General features: G+C 43.7%; 1 protein-coding gene across 1 annotated transcript in view; it reads left to right on the forward strand.

Annotated features, from left to right (window-relative positions):
• LOC144113249 (C-Maf-inducing protein-like) overlaps positions 1–20,167 on the forward strand; it is a 43,333-nt gene continuing 23,166 nt past the window's right edge. The window contains exons 1-8 of the mRNA XM_077646223.1: positions 1–833; positions 6,418–6,597; positions 8,222–8,293; positions 9,090–9,179; positions 9,272–9,379; positions 11,443–11,523; positions 11,656–11,759; positions 16,104–16,205. Coding sequence (XP_077502349.1) covers positions 402–833; positions 6,418–6,597; positions 8,222–8,293; positions 9,090–9,179; positions 9,272–9,379; positions 11,443–11,523; positions 11,656–11,759; positions 16,104–16,205 — 1,169 coding nt within the window. The 5' untranslated portion in view covers positions 1–401. The remainder of the gene's footprint in view (positions 834–6,417; positions 6,598–8,221; positions 8,294–9,089; positions 9,180–9,271; positions 9,380–11,442; positions 11,524–11,655; positions 11,760–16,103; positions 16,206–20,167) is intronic.

Here is a 20,167-nt window from a genome sequence, read left to right on the forward strand (position 1 = left end):
GGCAAAGGCACTTCCTGTTATACAATGGCGACAGAAGGATTTAACTAGCGTCGACATTCAGAACCATGTTTCTTTACGAGAAGCGAAGGAAGCGCGATAGTGGATAATGCAGTCGGGCTAAGTTTAAAGCTGAATTCTCTCCAATGTTAGGCCGAAACCGATCCTCCGGCTGACGTAGAGATCTAACGAGCCGCAAGTCGCAACAGTCGGTTTGGGCAGGCTGTGCCGAGTCGTTTGTGCAGTTTGCAGTCCGGTAATGCTCCTATGGTCTTACATTGTGAAGCCGTACCATCATGGGCAAAGTATCGCCTCGGGCGCGCATGCCGGCTGTTAGGCTGCATGCACTTTCCGCGCTGGCTTAGTCGGCCACAGTGCGAGTGAAGCCGCGCATACCGACAGCGATGGAGGAGCAGCCGAACAACAGCCGCAGCGTACAGGAGCCTGGTTCGCGACGATTACTGCCACCGGACGAACAGAGCAGCGGTAGCGTAGCTGGCAGCAGTGCTCAGACCAACTTCGTCCGCAATGTGTTCTCCACGGGCGGAGCCCAGACATCTGTCGACTCTATGTCGAGCGACAGCAGTGACTGCTCAGCCCTTGCGGGAACTAGCGCGGAGCGGCCGGGATCACCACAGGGTCCGGCCTCCGCGCCGCCCGCTGCTGCTTGCTGCGCCCAGGGACCCAAGTTCAAACTAACGCACGAAGGCGACGTGCAGCTCTGTAGGCTCAACCACAGCCGCACTGTCATTAGCAAAATCCTCAGCTCCAAGTTTCTTCGACGTTGGGAGACTCACAAAGTCCTCCTCGGCACTTCGGAGATGTCGTCGAAGATGGTATGTCGCAGTCTCCCTTTGACATTTCGGTATTTTCCTCGCGCAGCCAATCTAATTGTTCTTCATAATTAGACTCGCACGGCTACTTTCAACGTAGCCACATTTTCTCATATCGTTTTCTGTGCTTTTATTATATTCTGGTGCGAGTTCGGTTTTTCTTGACCAACCATTGAAGACTGATAATTATATCTGCATGTTAGCCGGTGCGAAGTGTAGTCCTTTGTTGCCGTATTGCTATTGTTACGAAACGCTGTGCCTCTGCCTTCAAGGCGTGCTATGAGCTCTCGCTTTTACAACGTGTATCGAATGAAATCGATGACGTAGATTCTGAAAAGAAGGAAAACCCGTTATTACTAGCCGGACGTTCGGAAATATCAATGAACGAAAAAGAAAAAAGAAACAACCGCCACCAAAGGTTCTTGTGCGCTGTCCTTTTTGGCTTATTTCGCATTATGGTGCGCTTGCTATTACTGCAAGACCACTACAGCCATTCATAAAGCTAGGAACTCACTCTTTGCAGGTGTTTATGATCGATGTCTGTTCTTGCGAGACATTGTCTGTTTCTAGAAATCCCAGAAGAAAGTGCACAGAAATTGAATGAGTGTGGCATTTTTGCAACAGCTTTTGCTCTGTACAACATGTGCTGTGATGATATTTGCTTTTGAAAATTATGAATGCTATCATTCTGTGCTTCTCTCTCTTCGAATCAAGGCAGTTGAGCTTTTGTTGCTCATTTGAACTATGTTTGATAGAGAAATACCATGTTAAAATTAGCATGTAACACACCTTGGGCTGGCTGATGACTTATGTAATTTAATTCACCATGTTGGTTGAAATTAATTCATGTAAGTACTTACTGCATGGTCATAGCTTTTAACTTTATAAGTGCTATGTATACTAGCATAAAGGTGCAGTGCTGTTTCTGGAACCATTTAAATCACTGTAGGGCTTATGTTTCGTAACAAGCTCTGTTATGCCACCTGAATGCAGGTTTGGAGGCCTTACAATTATTAAAAGAAAAAATTTTCTTTTTCATTGAATGACACTATGCATACACAATTTCTTGCCCTGTCAAGCTGTCAGATAGAGTGCCAGAACAGAATGGGACCACAAAAGAAGGAAACGCAAACCAGGTCTTCCCCTCGTGTTTATACTTCATACTTGCTGCATTGAGTGTTTGGCGTACACACATATGGGACAACGGTACTGTGACGACATGTGGAATGAAAACCTTGTGCTTTGATATTGAGCACTCATTTCTTGTTCAAAGTTTTTTGGAGTTGTCAAAAAACACCTCTACAGTTGAAGATCAAACATTATTAAAACTAGATTTTTACAAAATGTAATGCAAAAACATTCGAGAACCCCAAGTTGTTGAAATTGATCCAAAATCTTTTGGCATATAACAACTACTGTACTAGGGTCATGAAAATGTTGCGTATCAGCTGCATATCAGGCAGGCAGAAATGTTAACCTGCTTTTTGAGGTCCTGTACTGTCAATGCATATGTGATGTTTCTCCAGTCTCAACTTTTTTCCATTTAGTGACAAAAAATTATAGTGTTGACATAGTGTTTTTCTTTTAGAAGAGTGATGGTAATCTTTAAGCAAAGCACTGTGCCAGAATTAGTGCTGTAATATCCTGTGCTACTGAGGTTAGTATTTAACTGCACTGTGCCTTGCATCAAATGAAGAGGCCAAAAATCCGAGTCAAAGGGACTAGTAGTTCATTTGCTGCTGTGCACCCCTTGTCTAGTTTTCCAGAAGTGTTTGAAAAATGGCTGTGCCATGTTATATCCCAGTTCACTTCGTAACGGCTACTTTAATTCACACTAGTTGACTGGTGGGGTGTGGCATATCTGAAGTGGCACCTGGGATAGAACCATGGCAATGGTTGTGCAAGAGGTGAGCTTCAACCTGCAACTGAAATCCACTACAAAAGAACGAAGCAAAACACTAAAAAAATACCCCTTATGAAAATGGAGACACTATTAATTTCCTGCTGGGAAAGCAGTTTTCCAGTTTAATTTCCAGCTGGATTAACTGGAAATGGAAGTTCCATTTCTAATTCTAGCTGGAAAAAAATTTTCCAGCTGGAAGCAAGAAATATTCCAGCTGGACTCAATTTCCAGTTACATAATCCAGCTGAAAATGGAAATTTCCAGTTGGAATTGAATGTTTCCCAGCTGCAAAAGGGCATGATTTCTGGTTCCATAATCCAGCAGGTAATGGAAACATTTTCATCTGAGACAGTTCTTGACTTTCTGGTTGTTATTATGCTTTGATGCGACTCTGTGCACCAAATTTGTAGTTACTGACTCAACTTCAAAGTGCACATTTACCAGAAAAGCATCAAAGTGCTGTTTCATAGCTTGGTTAGGCTTCATGTGTTTCCCTTTACAAAGATTTCTGTGTTCCCTTATCCCAGAAGAAGACAAATGTATCCAGCATGCTGCTGTATTATTGTTATTGGCTATCTGGCCATGTCAAGCAAGACTGTGAGGTAGTTAAAAGTTACCCTTATGAGGCTTACATGATCACTTAAAACGGTTGTGTTCATGATTTATTTCTTCTCATTTGCACATACCACGCTATTTGCTAAGTGGTAAACGTGGATATTTTTTTATTGTTCTGCCTTGACCTCCTTTGGCTTACTTGTATTGTTCATACCATCGACATTCATATGGTCCATTAATTTGTGTCATTAACGGGAGGCATTTTGTAATGCCAAAAAAATAAAGCCATTTGGTGTTACGGTTGCTTCATGACAACTTTGTCTGCTATGCTATGAAGGAGTGAATGCAGCTTGTTAAAGTGTGCTGCAACGTGACTACTTATGTGTATGGTAGCAGTCTACACAGATGAAAGCCCTTTATTGTCTAATACTTTTTGAGAAACTCCTGTTGGATGAGAGCAAGCAAATTTTGTTTCATTTAGAATTACAAGACTGGTTCCTGCTCATACCCTAAAAAGAAAAAAATTAGAACACCAACTTGTGTACCATGCAGCTAAATTAAGGCATAAGGTTTGCATACCGAGGTAGGTCTTTCATCCCATTTTCTTATGCTTCTGTTGATAGACCATGAAATGCACACAAGAATGCTTTTCATTACAATAGAGTTGCTTTTGTCAGTGTTACAAAAGCATCAGTAAAATGTACACCTGGTCATTTAGATTTTGGGTACACCTTTGCAAAGCTAGATCTACCTGTAGCAAGCAAGTATTGGATTTTTTTTACTGTTTTTAATACTGAAGGCAAATAAATAATGATAAGGGCAGATTTTTTGTATTTGACATGAATATGTGATGTGAAAACGCAGCTTACTTCTTGAGGAACTTGAAGGAAGCTGTGGTTTCGCTTACTGCAGATATCTTTTATATTTGTCGCACAAAAAGATTTCATTTGCCTTTTATTGGTGCTACATACTGGAAACGAAGCAAAGTTTAGGCATGACAAATAAATGGGATGCTGTCTTCAGCACTGATGGCCACATCCTGACTGTAATGGTAGGAAATAAAATGGGCAGAGGGCAAAAATGGCATCTAAACTCGGGTTATTTGTTTGTCTCTATGCCAACCATTATTACCTTCAAGTCAGGACTTTTGCTGGTTTTTAGTCCAGTATACTTGCAAGCGACTTGACTCACTTTCTATACAACGGTGTCGGGAACGCCTTTCACTTTCACGTAGCATGCACTTCCAGACATGTCTCAACATTATAAACCTAGCACATGTTTCATTTGTAGCTTGGTTAAGTGCAGCTGGAGTTAAAAGGGGGTCGGAGACAATGAAGGAGAAAAGCACTGTTTTGAAACAGTGCAAAGCTGTCCTGAAATGAATGTTTCAGAGACTTCATGAATATGTACACCTGCAGTCAAAAGCTTATGGAGGGTAGTATTAATGAAAAATGCATCCCAGAATAGATATATGCAGCCTGATTCTTATCATACTAATTACACAATGCACCATTAAACCTCAAGCAAGCCACTATTGACGGAATGAAGTTAAATGTCTTCAAGAGAGTCACTTTCCATAAGCTTTTGACAGCGGATGTACCTGAGTCGACCAGTAAACATATAATTGGTGTTCTTTTGCTAGAAATGCCCTTGTGCCAGAAAAATTCATGAGCACCATCAACTTCATGAGTAACTTAATTAATGAATGAAGGCATTTAGAAATCAGTAATGAGGTGTGTGGGAGCCATCAGTTGCAAAAGTTATCAGGCCAAAGCTTCCATTTTGGGAGTGGGCACAGGGCATAATAGTGATGTAGCGATTACTACAGGTTTCATAATTGAAAGTGATGGTAATGAATTCCACTATTGCTATTAATGTCACAAGAACAAATCAGCGCAGGCATTTTTCCAAAAGACATATGCAACCCTGTCTGTTCTTGGGAACTTGGGCTTGCAGGACTTCTGTGACAGATGGTATGTGGAAGAGTATGCAGGAGTGTACCTTTTCAGAAGTTCCCAGGTCACCGAGTTTGCTTCTGGGCCCTGCAGTGCTCCTATATAGCGTATCACGTTCACCAAAATTCTTTAGGGCAAGGAGAGATTTCCTATTAATTTCTTCAGAGCTTCGAATCGTTAGGAAAGCTACTGTTGTTCTGCTACTGCTGAGCAGCAAATCTAGCCTCAGAACATTTGAGAAAAATTGCACAAACAGTAAAGAGCTGCAACTGTTGTATGATGAGGTCCAGATTAGAGCTAGTTCAGCAGCCTTAGTTATTTGACTACAGGCTTAGTGGCAGCAGCCATCATCTTGTGCTGTCGAAACTTGCAATACGCATGCTGTTTGTACCTCCTCAGATAGGCATCCAGTTTCTGTACCTGTGGTGTCAGAAGTCAACAGAACATGGTGAAAGGGTTGTGAGACACGCTTTTGTGCAGTTAAGTGGACTTGTCTGTTAGTATTTTAGTGCCACATTTGTGCATCAACATGCAAGACCATAAATATCCAATTCCATGGATGCAAGGGAAACTATTTAGAACAGTGTTTCATTTGTGATGCGACTCATACATGCACTCAGCTGCCTCATGCGGTGGTGCTGTCCACTGCGCCCTAAAATTTTTAGTCACAGAAATAGTCACGAAACCAAAGTTATGTAGTTGTTTGAACAAATTAATTTTTAAAAGTGTGAAGTAAAAAATGTACCTCTTTGCACTTGGCAACCTGTGACAGTACTGTTTCAGTTTCATTCTCACTGCCTATACCACTCTTTCTTCATTCACTGAGGCACCCTGTGTATGCCCTAAGTCATGCATTTTGCTAAAGGTGTCCACTTGTTCACAGTGCTTTGGCTGTAGGTAAGCATAATTTGATAATACAGTATACACTGATGGCGTAAGAATGAGTGATTTAGGCTTAATGGCCATGTAAACTAATTGTGATCATTTCTGAAAGTTTGGAAGTGTGGTGTTACTGAAGTATGTTATCAGAGCACTGAATAAAGTTTAGGTCCATGCTCTGGTGTGTTGTGTTTAGTGATTGCGGCAGCAGTCGAGGATTTTTCAGCACTAATGCTTAAGAAATGAATTGTGCTTTGGTAATTTATTTTGATAGTATTTCTTAACCCTATTGCAGCCCAGTGGCTTCATGGAGCAACCAGTGAGCTACAGTGTTATGGAAGATGTGTATTCCCTGTGTCGATGGGACCCTAGTCACAAGTTCTGCCTGCGTGTAGTCATTCCTGAGGGCTCCCTTCTGCTCCAGGCGGCCAATGGATATCTCCGTGATCAGTGGCTCCACTCTATCCTTTGGAAAGTAAGTGCCCTGGTGCCTCATCTTAGTTTCGTCGTATCAAATTCGTACTAATTTGAGCACAGTGCAGTGTTGAAACTGAAGATTTAATTGTGTTAGCATAGTGTTAGTAAATTCACAAAATTTACTTTTGCTACCCACCTGCTCACCATGACTGAGAGAAATGACTTGATATTATTGGTCGCAGTTTGTGATTGAGGATTGCAGCACTTATGCTGAAGCTGATAAAGTCACTGCAGTTTTTGTATTTGATTCCACTCTTAAACCAAAGCAGGTATTAATGTGCACAGGGTCACATATTTATTGCGTGTTGTTGATGTGCAAGCAAAAAAGTGCAAGAATGTGGTCTGTAGTAGTTGGATCAGAAATGCTTATGCTGCCACCTGTGGAACTGCCAGAAAATAAAGTTTTGCTTTGAACACACATAAGCAAGATTCCCATCTTGTGGCTCTGAAGGACCCTTGCAAACAGCTGCTCTCCATCAAGGCAAATTTGACGTGTGCTTTTCTAAACAAAGAGCACTCAGGCCCAGAGTGGCAAACAGCAGTTCAGAACACAGAGATAAATGGGCTCACAGGCATGCATTAGGGTCACCCATGATGTGAGTTGCTTGAAAACTTCATTCAAAGAGTGCCGTGACAGTGGAAAATTGAGGTCATTGAGAATTTCGTGACATCTTTTTCCTCTTCCGATAGGGCATGCTTTGTTCTGTGGATCTTGTTTGTACACATTTTCGCAACAGTAACATTGCTCACTATAGGTTCAACAAGTATTGCAATCCTTATGTTTGCGCATTCTCAACATTTCTTGAGTTTTGTATGTAGTTGATCTTGAAGCAACTTTCAGCACAGGCACAGTTAGGTTTCCTATTAAAATTACAAGAAATGCTGAATGTTCCATTGGGAAGCCTGTGAACTGTTCTGTATGAACCTTGTTGTGTTTGAAGTGAAATTTAGGTTTTAGTAACAGTTGGGAGCAGTACTTTGATTTAGGTCCTAAATTTTTTACTTAAAATTACCCGCCGCGTTGGCTCAGTAGTTATGGCACTAGGCTACTGATCCGGAGTACCCGGGTTTGAACCCGACCACGGTGGATTCGAATCCACGGTGGGCGATTACATTGCTTCTGCCATTGTACAATTGCCATCGCTTTCGCTAATCTTGGTTTCCAGCATTGGCCCATGTAAAAACTAAACTGGCACACGCACTGATCGAAAAATTCTCGGTAAAAATCGGCTACAGTGTTTCTAACACAACCTCTGCGTAATCTAGCACCTGAGGCAGCAAGCTTTCCGTTGCGCCGAAAAAAAATTTTGTGCTTGTAATTCAGTATTTTGTCCCTTGAAGTTGTATCCGACTTTGCAGGATGTCTTTTACTTATTCCAGAAGGTTTGTTTGGTTTACTGATGATGATTTTAAACTTCTTTTAATGCTTGTTGTCCATAGACTGGCTCAGTCTGAGATGTTTGAAAGCTACGCTTAGTAGCTAGAGGTCAGAGCAAAAGAAATGATTGGGTGCCTTATTACAGAGAGAGATTAGAGGTTGTGCTATTCAAAGTGCCAAGTACAAGTTAGTATTGGAATGTTTGTTCATAAAAGTCATTCACAGCAATTTGTCTTTGAAACAGAAAAGCCTACTGAAGCATGAAAAGATTCTCATGACGTCACGAAGGATAGAAGTTGTGACTAAAGAACTGAAGGTAAGATAATGTGAGCTCATTCTCTTGTAAGAATAGCTACTGGCTTATGTTTAGTTACTGTTCTTTTTGTGTGAATGTTGTGTTCTTCACATCGCACAAGTATCATAACCTCATAACCTTGTGGGTACCTGTGTGTATACTACTTGGTTTTGTAGTGCTGCCACATAATTTTTTTTTTAATAAGCACTGAATGAAACCAAAGGTGGTCCCTATGCAGACAGACATTGCTTGCATTACTTTTAGGGCACATTTCATTGGGTGTATAGTTAACTATTGAGGCAAGCAACTTGCGCACTAATTTATGGGGCCACTTGACATGAAGATCTTTTGCTGTGTAGCATACTCAAACAAGCTGGTATCTTGCGACACCATCATTTTCCAATTGTGTGTATGTGTGGCTTGTGCATTGCCTGTTTTTCATGCCTTCTCCACTTGCTTGATGTTAATACTGGGCAGTACATTTTTTCGTAATGACATGTCGCTAAATGTTCTTGTAAACTATAGTTAGTGGCAGAGCACAGTTGTTGCTTAGGTTTATACATCTTTTTACTGGCATATATATACTTGCCATTTAGGCTTGCCGTGAGGCTATCTCATGAATGTTTTTGCTTTTTCTTGAGTGTTTTTCATACAGTTTTAAAAGTGGTCCAGGCATTGTTACTGCAGAGTTTATATCTGAGGAAAATAATAGTTTGTGTGGAACAAGCTAAAATAACTAGAAATGGTGTTCTGTGAGATTTCTGCAGAAATACAAATATTACTAACTGAACAAAATTGGCTTTCTACTTTATTCTAGAACTTGGTTGAACTTGCATTGACAACCCCTCTGCAAGACAAAAACATCTATCAGCGTCCTCTAGAAATTATATCTAAGTTCCTTGTTCTGGTAAGTTCTGTGATTGTTCACAGAGTAAGCAATGGAAACTCTATTTTTGCCAAGGACATTCATTCGTTCTTTTTTCATTTTTTGGCTTGTAGAGTCAAGAATGGCTTTATGGGAAAGCTGTTGAAACTGTCATTAAAGCAATTCTTCCCCTCTTGGAAAGAACCACACCCACTCCTGAGATATGTGAATATTTTTGTAAGGTGAGTATCTTTGAGGCATTTTGGTCTTGCATGCAGCACAAGACTGTTTCTCTTATTTTTGTTATAGAGGTAGTAGTGGTAGCCATACTTGCTTTCTTTTTTTACAATTTATGTGTATGAAATGCTCCTATCCTGAAGGAATTTTTAAAGCAACAGCAAATCTATATCCAGAGCCTGTTTAAAAAACCATCTATTCACTGACCAAGCCATTATACAGTGTGCGTTGTAGTGTGTACCATACCACCATCTTTAGAAACTAATGCCGCTCGTGAGGTTTAAACTTACTGGGGATCATTGTGTTTGCTGCTGCACAAGAAAACTAGCTAATTGATGCAAATTCTTTTCCTGAAGTTAGCAGTTTTTTTTTAGTACGTTAGTACTTAAGCTCGCACTCAACGATTTCGCCATTGCCCGTCTGGCTCCACCTGCCTCCTAGGTATCAAGTGCGCCACCTAGATCACATGACTTTGTGACGGCATCACAACCTGCCCACTGTGGCAGGTGGCAGTTCACTTAATGATTTGTCGCGAGCGGTTGCTCGGGAAGAGCAACCTGGGTCACTCAATGCCCACCGGTGGCAGCACCTGCCATCGCAGGCCAATGGCGCATTGATTAACCGCTGTACCGCTGCGCCAGGAGCAGTATGAAAACTTCCAGTGATCTATGAATGTAAAGCCCATTAGTGATACGAATGATAGCCCATTAATGCTATTCGCATGCGGGAGGTGCGGGGTTCGATCCCCAGTGCTGCCGGGTACTCACTGGTGATACAGTGGGTACAAGCTTTCCCCTGGTCTGGTGCTCGGCCTATTTAGGGTGAAATTTCTTGGAAATTTGACCCCACCTTGAGTAGAAGAAAAATACCTTGTGCCATGGTGCTCTTTGGCCACAGATGCCCTTGTGCCATAAAAATCCATCATCATCACCACCAATAATATGATCGTGTCATACCCTTAAGGGGGGCTTAAGTGTCTGCTTCAGTTTTAGTGCTAGCTTAGTACTAAGGCTACCAATCACCGCTTTCGGTGATATTTGGCTGAAGCCTGCTTGACCTTGAAGACTGAGCCTCGGAACCGAAACCGAAACCAAAGTGAAAACCAAAGTGCCAGTGCACCTAATTCACATTTGGCCTAATCACGCTGAATCGTCCATCATTTTTAATCTGAGATAAATTACAAATTAAAACACTGCATGTAAGGAACTTGAGGTCCTCTAACTTGTAGCTCAAGAGCATAACGTGTTGACCACATGTTCCATGCGTGTGATACATGATGAGCGCAGCACTTATTGATAGTGCTAGTACATGTTTTAGTGCTTAGTTACAGCAGTATGGGCATGCAGCAGGCCTAAGCAATAGCCGCAGAATATGTGTACTCAAATAGATGTTAGCCTAGAGCAGGGCAGGTCATCAAGCCAGCTGAAAGGTGCACCATCATTGATGCTTTGTTTGGGCAATAATGCCGCATAAAGTACTATTGGGGACAAAAGTCTCCAGGACATGCGGAAAGTGATTACGGCGCATAGCTGCGGTGTCTGCCAATGAACAGTGCATTGGACTATCCCAGAATAAAGTACGTCAATCTGACTGTATCTTGCTCTCGCGTCCTGGAGACTTTTGTCCCCGATAGTATCTGCCGGAATAAAGTATTTCGTTGAAGTTGTATTCATCACAATGCGTGAGCATGTTATGCTTAGCTGTTGCAGTGGCTTGGTGGTTATGGTGTACGGCTGCTGGCCTGAAAGACACGAGTTTGATCCCGGCTGCGGCGATCACATTTCAATGGAGGTGAAATACTAGAGGCCCGTGTATAGTGCAATTTCAGTGCTCATTAAATAACCCCAGGTGGTCAAAATTTTCCGGAGCCCTCCACTACAGCATCCCTCATAGCCTTAGTTGCTTTGGGACGTTAAACTCAATAAAACCATAAACCATCTTATGCTTACTTTTGGGATAGGTAGACATGTTTGTGAGAAGCGCAGTGCATGCAGTTGCTGGTCGTGTTAAAGTTTTAAAGAAATTTCTGCTGTAAATGTGTTTTTTTTTTCTGCTTCTCTCTTCGCAGCATTGTAGAGAATGTCCTCGATCAAAGTTGGTTTTCGAGATGTACACTCCTGTGGTTCAGCGAATTCTGAAACGAAACATGGTAATTTGCATGTTCTAATCATTTTGTTTTGTAATGTTAAGTTATAATCTAATGTAATGTAATTACACTATGTATTAAGTAATTTTTAATGTTGTTATATTATGCCAGTCTTTCATTGTTCTTCCTCTGCAGGATTTTGGCAAGTACCCAATGACACGGTTGCTTGTCCAAGAGTACATTCAGTCCTTGAACTGCCAGAACTCTGGATTAGAGGCTGTGGAGGAATTTGTTCGAAGGTTAGTTGTGCTGTACCCTTTGCATGATGTTACCAGCTGGCTGCTAAGTTGGGTGAAGGAAACAGATGGAAGCAGGTGTTTACTGCTTGCAGTGAATTCCTACACCTAAAAATGAGCAACCATTGTTTTTTAGGGCCTCACCAGCAGCGTCATTAGGGTTAGCAGCACTCGGTGCTGTGGCCTGGTGTGTATACCCACCCCTCCCCACCGTGGACTATTTCCTCTGTCCTCATATCCTGCTTTGTGGTGCTCACTTCGTACCATTTGACAGATAAATTTATTATCACATGAAATTAACCTGCGTAGCGAATATATTTACATGTTTCTTTTTGCTGATAAAAAACAGATAGAACAAGTACATGAGATTTTTTATTTAAGATAGGAGCACTAATGAAGAAATAAACCTGCAAACTTTGCAACATGAATTAATGTCTTGGGCTATTAGGCCGCTGTGGTGGCTCAGTGGTTATGGCGCTCAGCTGCTGACCCGAAAGGCGCGGGTTCGATCCCGGCCCCGGCGGTCTAATTTCGATAGAGGTGAAATTATAGAGGCCCGTGTACTATGCGATGTCAGCGCACATTAAAGAACCTCAGATGGTTGAACTTTCTGGAGCCCTTCATTATGGCGTCCCTCATAGCCTGAGTCGCTTTGGGACGTTAAGCCCCCATAAACAAACATGCAAAAAACATGTCTTGGGCTATGCTACGAAATTTAATAGAGCAGATAAGTAGGCAGGAAGTGCAAACATTGGCTGAGCATGATAAAATGTGTACAGTGGAGCCTCTCTTTAGTAGCTCGGGCCAGCAAAAATCTTTAGATCGCATGTCTCTGACTATGCTCTCTGGCTGCTTACTAAGTGTGAAATGTTGGTTTATAAAAGAAACACTCAGAAATACCTTACATCCTGCTGCGACTCCGCTTCTTGCCGCTACTTTCCTGTGCTTCGCGCTGCCGTGCTACCAGTGCACACAATTTTCTTCCCTTTTCTATCCTGCTCTGCACTTTCACTGGATTTCCTTTCTCAGTGTCCCGTGCCACCTTCTTTCTGAGCCAGCATTACTTTTTACGTGCGCGCCGCGCACTTTGCTTAACGTCCTCAAGGTTAAAGTTGCCTTCTCCTCGCGGCTCTTGAGCTTGATGGTGAAGCCACCTCAAAGAGCGCATTCAGTATCTATTTGCCTGGCGATCCTAGACTTTGCGCGTGCCGCGGTGTCATCATTCCGCGGGAAGTAAATCACCATGGCCACACGCTCTTTACTATAGTCATTTCTACGAACTATAATTGAAAAAAATTGTACAATCGTCTGTGGAAGGCGAAATGGGACCGTAGCTTCAATTTACTATGTCCCGAGTTTTTACTATAACAGTGTTTACTATAGTGGGGTTCTACTGTGTCTGTATAATGTAACGATTAAGGCCCCTAATTTTCTGCGGCGGAAATTTTTTTTCCGCAAAGAGAGGACAGAATCTGCAGTATTCTGTGAGAAACCACTTGCACATTAACGCATTCAGCCTTTTGTGCCGAAGCAGTCGTGCGCTTCGCTATGATGGCCCAACACATAAGTTACACTAGATTTTTTCTAGGTGTATTGTTTGACTGACAGCTAGTGTAACTTATGTATTGGCATTGTCTCAAACATCCCCGATCCCATTGCTAGGTGTATGCCTCCAGTTGGGAATATTCTGGCTTTGTTTAGAAGTTCATTTAATAACGTTTGAGCAAAGAAATTTAAAACATGCATTGGCTATAAGTACTTGGCTGGGAAAGGTGGTTTAAGATAATTAACTGTGTACGAATTAAGCCAACAGGAAATAAAACTGAGGAAAACATAGGGTAATGCTATCTTTTTTCATGTTGGTGTTAATTAGGGTTCAAAATTAGTGATCAGTTTAGATAAGAGAGAATTTTACACAAAGTAGAAGAAAAGACGACCACATGCTGCCAGTGCGATCTGTACCTATGACCTCAGCATCTCACATGCAGTGCTCTTAACTGATCAACTGATTTGTGACAGCTGCTCTCCAGCTGTCTACTTTCAAATGTATTTGTGTTGCGTGCAGCATCTATCAGCACCACCCCTGAGCATGGTGGCACATGTGGAACGTCCTGTTGTGTACCGCAAATGCCACTGGAATGAGGCAGATACCATGTCGAATGTTCGTTTGGGTCCCACCACTGTCATGTGTTGCTTTTTCTACTTTCTGCAAAATTATCTAAAATGATTATGGAGCAGATTTTCTCCTCTATACAGACGGCTTTTTGTGGCAGTGCAGCAGAGGCAGGAAAGGGAAGGAGGCAGTCCTTTGTCCCCATGCTGTGGCGAGTAGGCTGCTCAGCACTGGTGCCCCACACCCTCTCTCCAACTTCCTCCCCACCCCTCCTCACTCCTGGCCCCAACAATGAACAACCCATTCCCCATGGCACAGGGCAAAGGACCGGCTCCTTCCCTTTCCTGCCTAGCCTCTGCTGCATTGCCATAAAAAGTTGTCCGCGAGTATATTCAACACCACCATGGGAAAAAGTAACTTTGCTCTATGTTTTTCTTGCTTTCAGTAATTCACTGCACTCTCATGTAGCTGCTGCTCTTGGCACCGCTTTGTTTGGGCTTTATTGCTTGTGAAGTTTGGCACAGATTTGCTTTTCTCACACTCTGCTCGTTTTTTGTGTGGCTGTATTCAAGCAAAATAAGTATGCGGTGTACTGCTGTGCGTTTTCTTTGTATTCATTTCATCTGAATACTGGCACTGCAATCATTTTCCTATTCCTTTTTTTTCTTGTGGTGATGTGCACAATCAGTAAAAGCTTATGGTTAATTATTTTCATTCACCCTCTTGTTTTCTTTGGTGACTTTATTTGTGGTATGAATTGGACAAGGTATTATGGACAAGTGTTGTGTGTTTTTATCGTGAAGACTTTAAAAAATTTCCCCGCCTATACCGCTGGCTCATTTGCGGTGAAACTGCACACAGAGCTTGCGTATTATGTTAACTTTTGTATAGTAGCAAGATTTACAACGGTACTTACTTAGTTGAGCCGTGCAGGATGCGAAAACGTAATCGTCGAACCCGACCGCGGCGGCTGCGTTTTTATGGAGGAAAAACGCTAAGGCGCCCGTGTGCTGTGCGATGTCAGTGCACGTTAAAGATCCCCAGGTGGTCGAAATTATTCTGGAGCCCTCCACTACAGCATCTCTTCTTCCTTTCTTCTTTCACTCCCTCCTTTATCCCTTCCCTTACGGTGCGGTTCAGGTGTCCAACGATATATGAGACAGATACTGCGCCATTTCCTTTCACCCAAAAAACCAATTATTGTTATTATTCTACGTAGAGATCGGCAAACCAAAACCCGCAAACGCCATTTTTTTTTTTTGCTGACGGGTGGCAGTGGCGCCATCTGTTTTCTGCACTGGAAAGCGTCACGACAAGGCGCTGAGGCGAGCATTGCAAAGAGCGTGGGCCCTTTGAATATGCCGTTCCGGCGGTTTTGTCTGCTTCAACTGAAGCGCTTCCAACATTTTCGGCTAACTGAGCGGAATAAACATAACTGATTTAACGAGGCTTTACCTTTCAAAGAATAATGTTTGGTCTATTTTTCTGCGGACTGACTTTATCCAATTCAGCTCATTTCGTCTGCTTTCGTGACTCTCCGAAAGCATCGGAGGGCGACAGCAGAAAGCAGATGGCGCCACTGCTGCTCTTCAGCGAAAAAACGGTGTTTGCGGCTTTTGGTTTGCCGATCTCTTCGTAAACGATTACATTTTTGCATCGTGCACAACTCAACTAAGCAAGTACATACATTAGTGCGGGCAGAGAAAAAGAAAGAAAAATAATGTTGCCCAGCCCACACCGCCTAAGGCGCTACAGGCCATTCTAAGTAAGTACAGGTGTAAAACTTGTAAAACTTGCTGCGATACAAATGTTACCATAATACGCAAGCTCTGTGTGTGCAGTTTTACTGCAGATGAGCCAGCGGTTGAGGCAGGGAAATTTTTGAAAGTCATCACAATAATAACGCCCATTACTGTAAATGTAAACTTTTGAACCAGGTGTTGCATGAACATACACAAAAAGACAGAATGACAGATACAGGCACTGTGTAGCGCTATGTTGAAATGTAGGGTGTAACTAATATTACGAATCATGCACTTGCATGCTTACTGGTCAGCCTATGCAGTGCAGTATAGTTGCGTGCATATGGTTCTTGGGTGTAATTGATGACATTTTTTTGGCTCTTGTGATTGTCACAGCAGTTGCTCATTGTCCTGCAGCAATGCTACATTTTAAGGTACCTTTAATTGCCTCAAGGATGTTATGACATTCTGCATTACTTTTTTTTTTCACAGTGTGCATGGGGAAGGAAGCACTTGTCCACATCCTCGTGTCCTGCCAAACTTGGTGGCTACAGTGCTGGCTGGCGTGTTTGCCTTGTTTGAAGCTCGTCGCAAGTGAGCATTTATTCAATTATGTTAATTTTCAATCCATTGTAGAATTTTGCAGTATGGGAGGTGGACTTGTTTAGTATTCATACCCTCATGGTTTCTGGTCAGGGTGACTGAGAAATGAGACAGAAGTGCATTGCAGGCTTATAGTTGAATGTCTCCAAGAGCTTAGACATGTGAGCTGCTTGGTTTAAGCTTTGTGAAAATGAGGTACTCGTCTGAACACTGTGGAATTCTAAAATTTAGAAATAAGTGCATTCTCCACTCGTCTGTGGCTGACAGTCATGTTGCCACCCCACCCCATGATTGCAAGCCGCAGTGCACAAGGCAACCATGGCGGTCCGTGTCCTTGAGAGAAAAGGAATACAATAATGGGCTGACACAAGCAACATTTATTGGCACAGAAGCAGTAAACACTGGCTAACGACAAACGAGGAGATGTTCCTCTGAAGGGCTTTGCTAAAGAGTTAAGGACGTCCAACTCGCCAGTTTATAAGTTACGGGCAAACGTTTGCACAGGCCAGGGCGGGGTGCCAGCGATGCCTGACGAAGGGAGCTCACAAGAGTTGCTCCCACTGGGCTGCATTCCGCTGGCACAGCGTGGAGCCACACGCAGTAGTCTACATGCTTCGAGCCACCCAAGAACCTGTGCCAGTGTGTTGCTCACACCGTATGTGGCGCTCACTATACATGGGCCCAGACGTCCTTCATTGCTAGCTAGCGTAGCTATGCAAAGAAGGACGGGGGTGTTACGGGAGGGTTGTGTGGAGAAGCTCAACTCCAAGGGACGGTTGCCTGGCGAGTCCCGACAACACTTGGCACTGTGTGGTGACTAGCTGCTATACCTGGTTTCACACTGAGGAACAGGCTACAGAAGTGCATTCTAGGGCTAGCATGGCAGATTTTCTAACATATGTGCTGTGGAGCTCATCTTAATAACAGTGGAGGTTCCAACCCACTTGGATGACAATATATAGATTGGCCATGCCTTTGAGCACATACAGTGCATGCATAGCTATTGCATGCGTACCTGTTGCATGCGTAGCTATTGCACTGGCAGGATAAGATAGCTTCGTAGAATGCGCGGGCACCTGTGGGAGTGCCTGTGAGAAAAAGAAGACAACAAAGAGGAGCAGATTTTAAAGGGACACTGAGGAGAAATTGAAGTTGGCTTGTATCATTAGAATACCAGCTCCTGATCACAAAAATGCCACTCTTACTGAAAACAAAGCTCTTGTAAGGTAGAAAATAGCAAGGAACAAGATACAGGTATCGCCGCCACAGGCCAATCTCGCAAGTACAAGCGTGATGACGTCATAGGACAAGAGACGCCATCTTGGAGGAATTTTCCCTCCCACATGGGGTCACGAATCTCTGAGGCTGACAAAGAAAGGTTACACGGTTCAGTATTGAAGTAAGTTTTGTTTTGAAACCGGTAGTTCACTTTTATCACACAAGGAAGACAGACCAAAGACAACCTGAATGTTGGAAGCAAAGAAAACCAATGCTTGGTGGCGCCACAGGCGGCCAGGAGAGTTTCAGTTTGTTATGGCGCTTCGCGTCTATGAGCTTTGTGTGCCCCGTTGTTTTGTTTTTGACGCGTCTTGATTTACAAGCGCCGAACAGCAGATCAAATCCAAGTGTCGCTTCAAGTGCTAGTTAACCTTTGAAGGAGCCTGTTAAGGCTGGTCAGATGATCGCCACGGTCGATGAAAAACTATGATGGTACGATGGTCGGTGATCGTACAAGGCAGTTAGCAGTATAAAGAGCACTTGTGTTTTCTTACGCTTGCCGGCGAAACGTTCCCGGCTGTGCCAGTCAACTTCGAACTACTTAACCGGAATCATTTATTAGGGATGGAAGTCAAGATACAAGGCACTTAAGAAAAAATTGCTGATGGCCTAGCTCTGTTAGGCCAGGATATCCGTAGCGAAAGAGCGGTGACTTCTGCATCGGAAGAGTGCATTCACCAGATGCACTTTTATTCATGCTCAAAGCTTGAGCCGTAGTGGCGGAGTGGTCGCGTCAAAGGCCCTGGTTCGATTCCGAGCCTCGCCACAGGTTTTCCTTTTTTTTTTTTTTATTGGGTGGGTGTGCGGGGGGGCTTCAGTGGCTCCCATAGATGCCGGCACCGAATACGTTGGCTAGCGGTTAAGCGCAGGCTCTGTTAAGGCGCGTTTATACTCCGGCGTAACGCGCGCGCGCGCGCTGCACGGCGACGTCATGTCGGCCAAAGCGAGACCCTCTATACTCCAACTGCACTTGACCACCGACGCGTTTGGCGGCTTCGGCGCACTCTGACCGCACTGGCGGAGGCTTGGAGCACGTCTCAATTTCGCGCCGAGTGTGCCAGCTGCCGCCGGCCCGGCCAGACCGGTTCGGCTCCGCGATGAGGCGCGCGTTGTGACCTCATGGGCCTCCTTGGAGCACCGCCACGGCGAAATCGCAAGTTCGCGGCCAGTAAAGCTTTCGCTTTAAAAGAGATTTGGAACCTGCAGAGAGCGTGACTCCGCTCTCCTCCAACTCTTTTGTTTGCGGCTGCATTCAATAGCTTCGGCAGATGGGCGGAGCTGTTCTGTTCGAGCTCTCGGCTAATTTAATCCATTCATAGTACACATCTAAAGGTACATGCAAGTGGGCGAGAGAACACGATCCAGTGGACCCCGTACCTCCGGAAACGCGTGGAACCCATTGAAGCGTCGTGCATCGGTTTTACTTTAAAGCCGCAAACTTTAAACGCGAGCGCCTGTGAGCACCCACCCATTTTTTGTGGCAAAGAAAATAAATAACCTGGCTCTTGCAACCGTGAGAAGCCTCCTCGACGCTGCTTGCTGCACTGTGCAACAGTGCCTTTCAAGGGGTCACAATCCATTGGCCCCAAAGCCTCGGCCAGCCTCTGATGGGCGCGACGTGCCGACCTTGTCCTCGCCCCTCACGACTTCCCGCACTGGGGTTGAGATATTTAATTAGCAATGGCTGCTCACTGAGGAAAGGGGAAACGACCTGCCGGCGCCTAACCTAACCGTGCTCCCTCAAAAGCATCACACGCTCTGTGGGGCTGAGGTCGCTGAAATGCAGGCCGGAGTTTTTGCGAGAACTTCGTTGGCGGGTTCGGGAACAGTATCCATCGTAACGCTGGCAAGATGCCGGTGCAAACGTAAACGAAGCGACCCCCGACAGATGCCTTCAACGTGCGGCAGCGGTAGCTTTCATTTCGGCTGCTGCTAGACCGCACCGCTAGCGCCAGAAATCACGGATTCTGCGTTTACGTCACGTTTCACGCCACTCCGTCCTGTGACGTCATAAGAGTGCGCCGAGTTTGAATCGGAGGGCTAGAAAAACTTTTTCAACTTCGAATACAAATTTCTTTGAAATAAATGCACTTTCGCTCCCGGACAAGCAGCAACAAAGCCATGAATTGCCGAACTATCATATTTTGCTAGCAAAAAAAAAATTGACAGAATTCTTACTGTCCCTTTAAGGGTGCAATTCTCCATCATAATTCAAAAATGCTGTCGGCAGGAATGAATTCCCATAGCAGTTGCACCCAGCATTTTGTGGGTATATTTGTACACTCCTTCAATTAGGATGGAAAACTGGGCTAATTGGGATAGGTTCATATTGAAAAAAAAAAAACTGCAAAAAACACCGACCAAATGACTAGAGGACAAACATAGCGCTGTTTGTCCTCTAGTCTTTTGGTCCGTGTTTTTTTTAAAATTTATTTATTTGTGACGCTAAATGTGCCGCACGGCGTAAAAAGTGATGACAGTAATGAACGTTATAAAACATTACAAAAACGCATGAAGTCCGGTTATGTATAAAAAGTCACATAATCTTCGGGCGTAAATGTTTTTCGTTAGCCACAAGTGGAAATTGGAGTTATTGTTTGAAGACAGGCCTGTGTCTTGAAGAACATGGCGTGCACCAGCGAAGTTCCTAGGCATGTCCACAGAAGGTGGTGGAC

This window comes from Amblyomma americanum, chromosome 1, assembly GCF_052857255.1.
Source record: "Amblyomma americanum isolate KBUSLIRL-KWMA chromosome 1, ASM5285725v1, whole genome shotgun sequence".
In the NCBI taxonomy this organism is placed as follows: domain Eukaryota; kingdom Metazoa; phylum Arthropoda; class Arachnida; order Ixodida; family Ixodidae; genus Amblyomma; species Amblyomma americanum.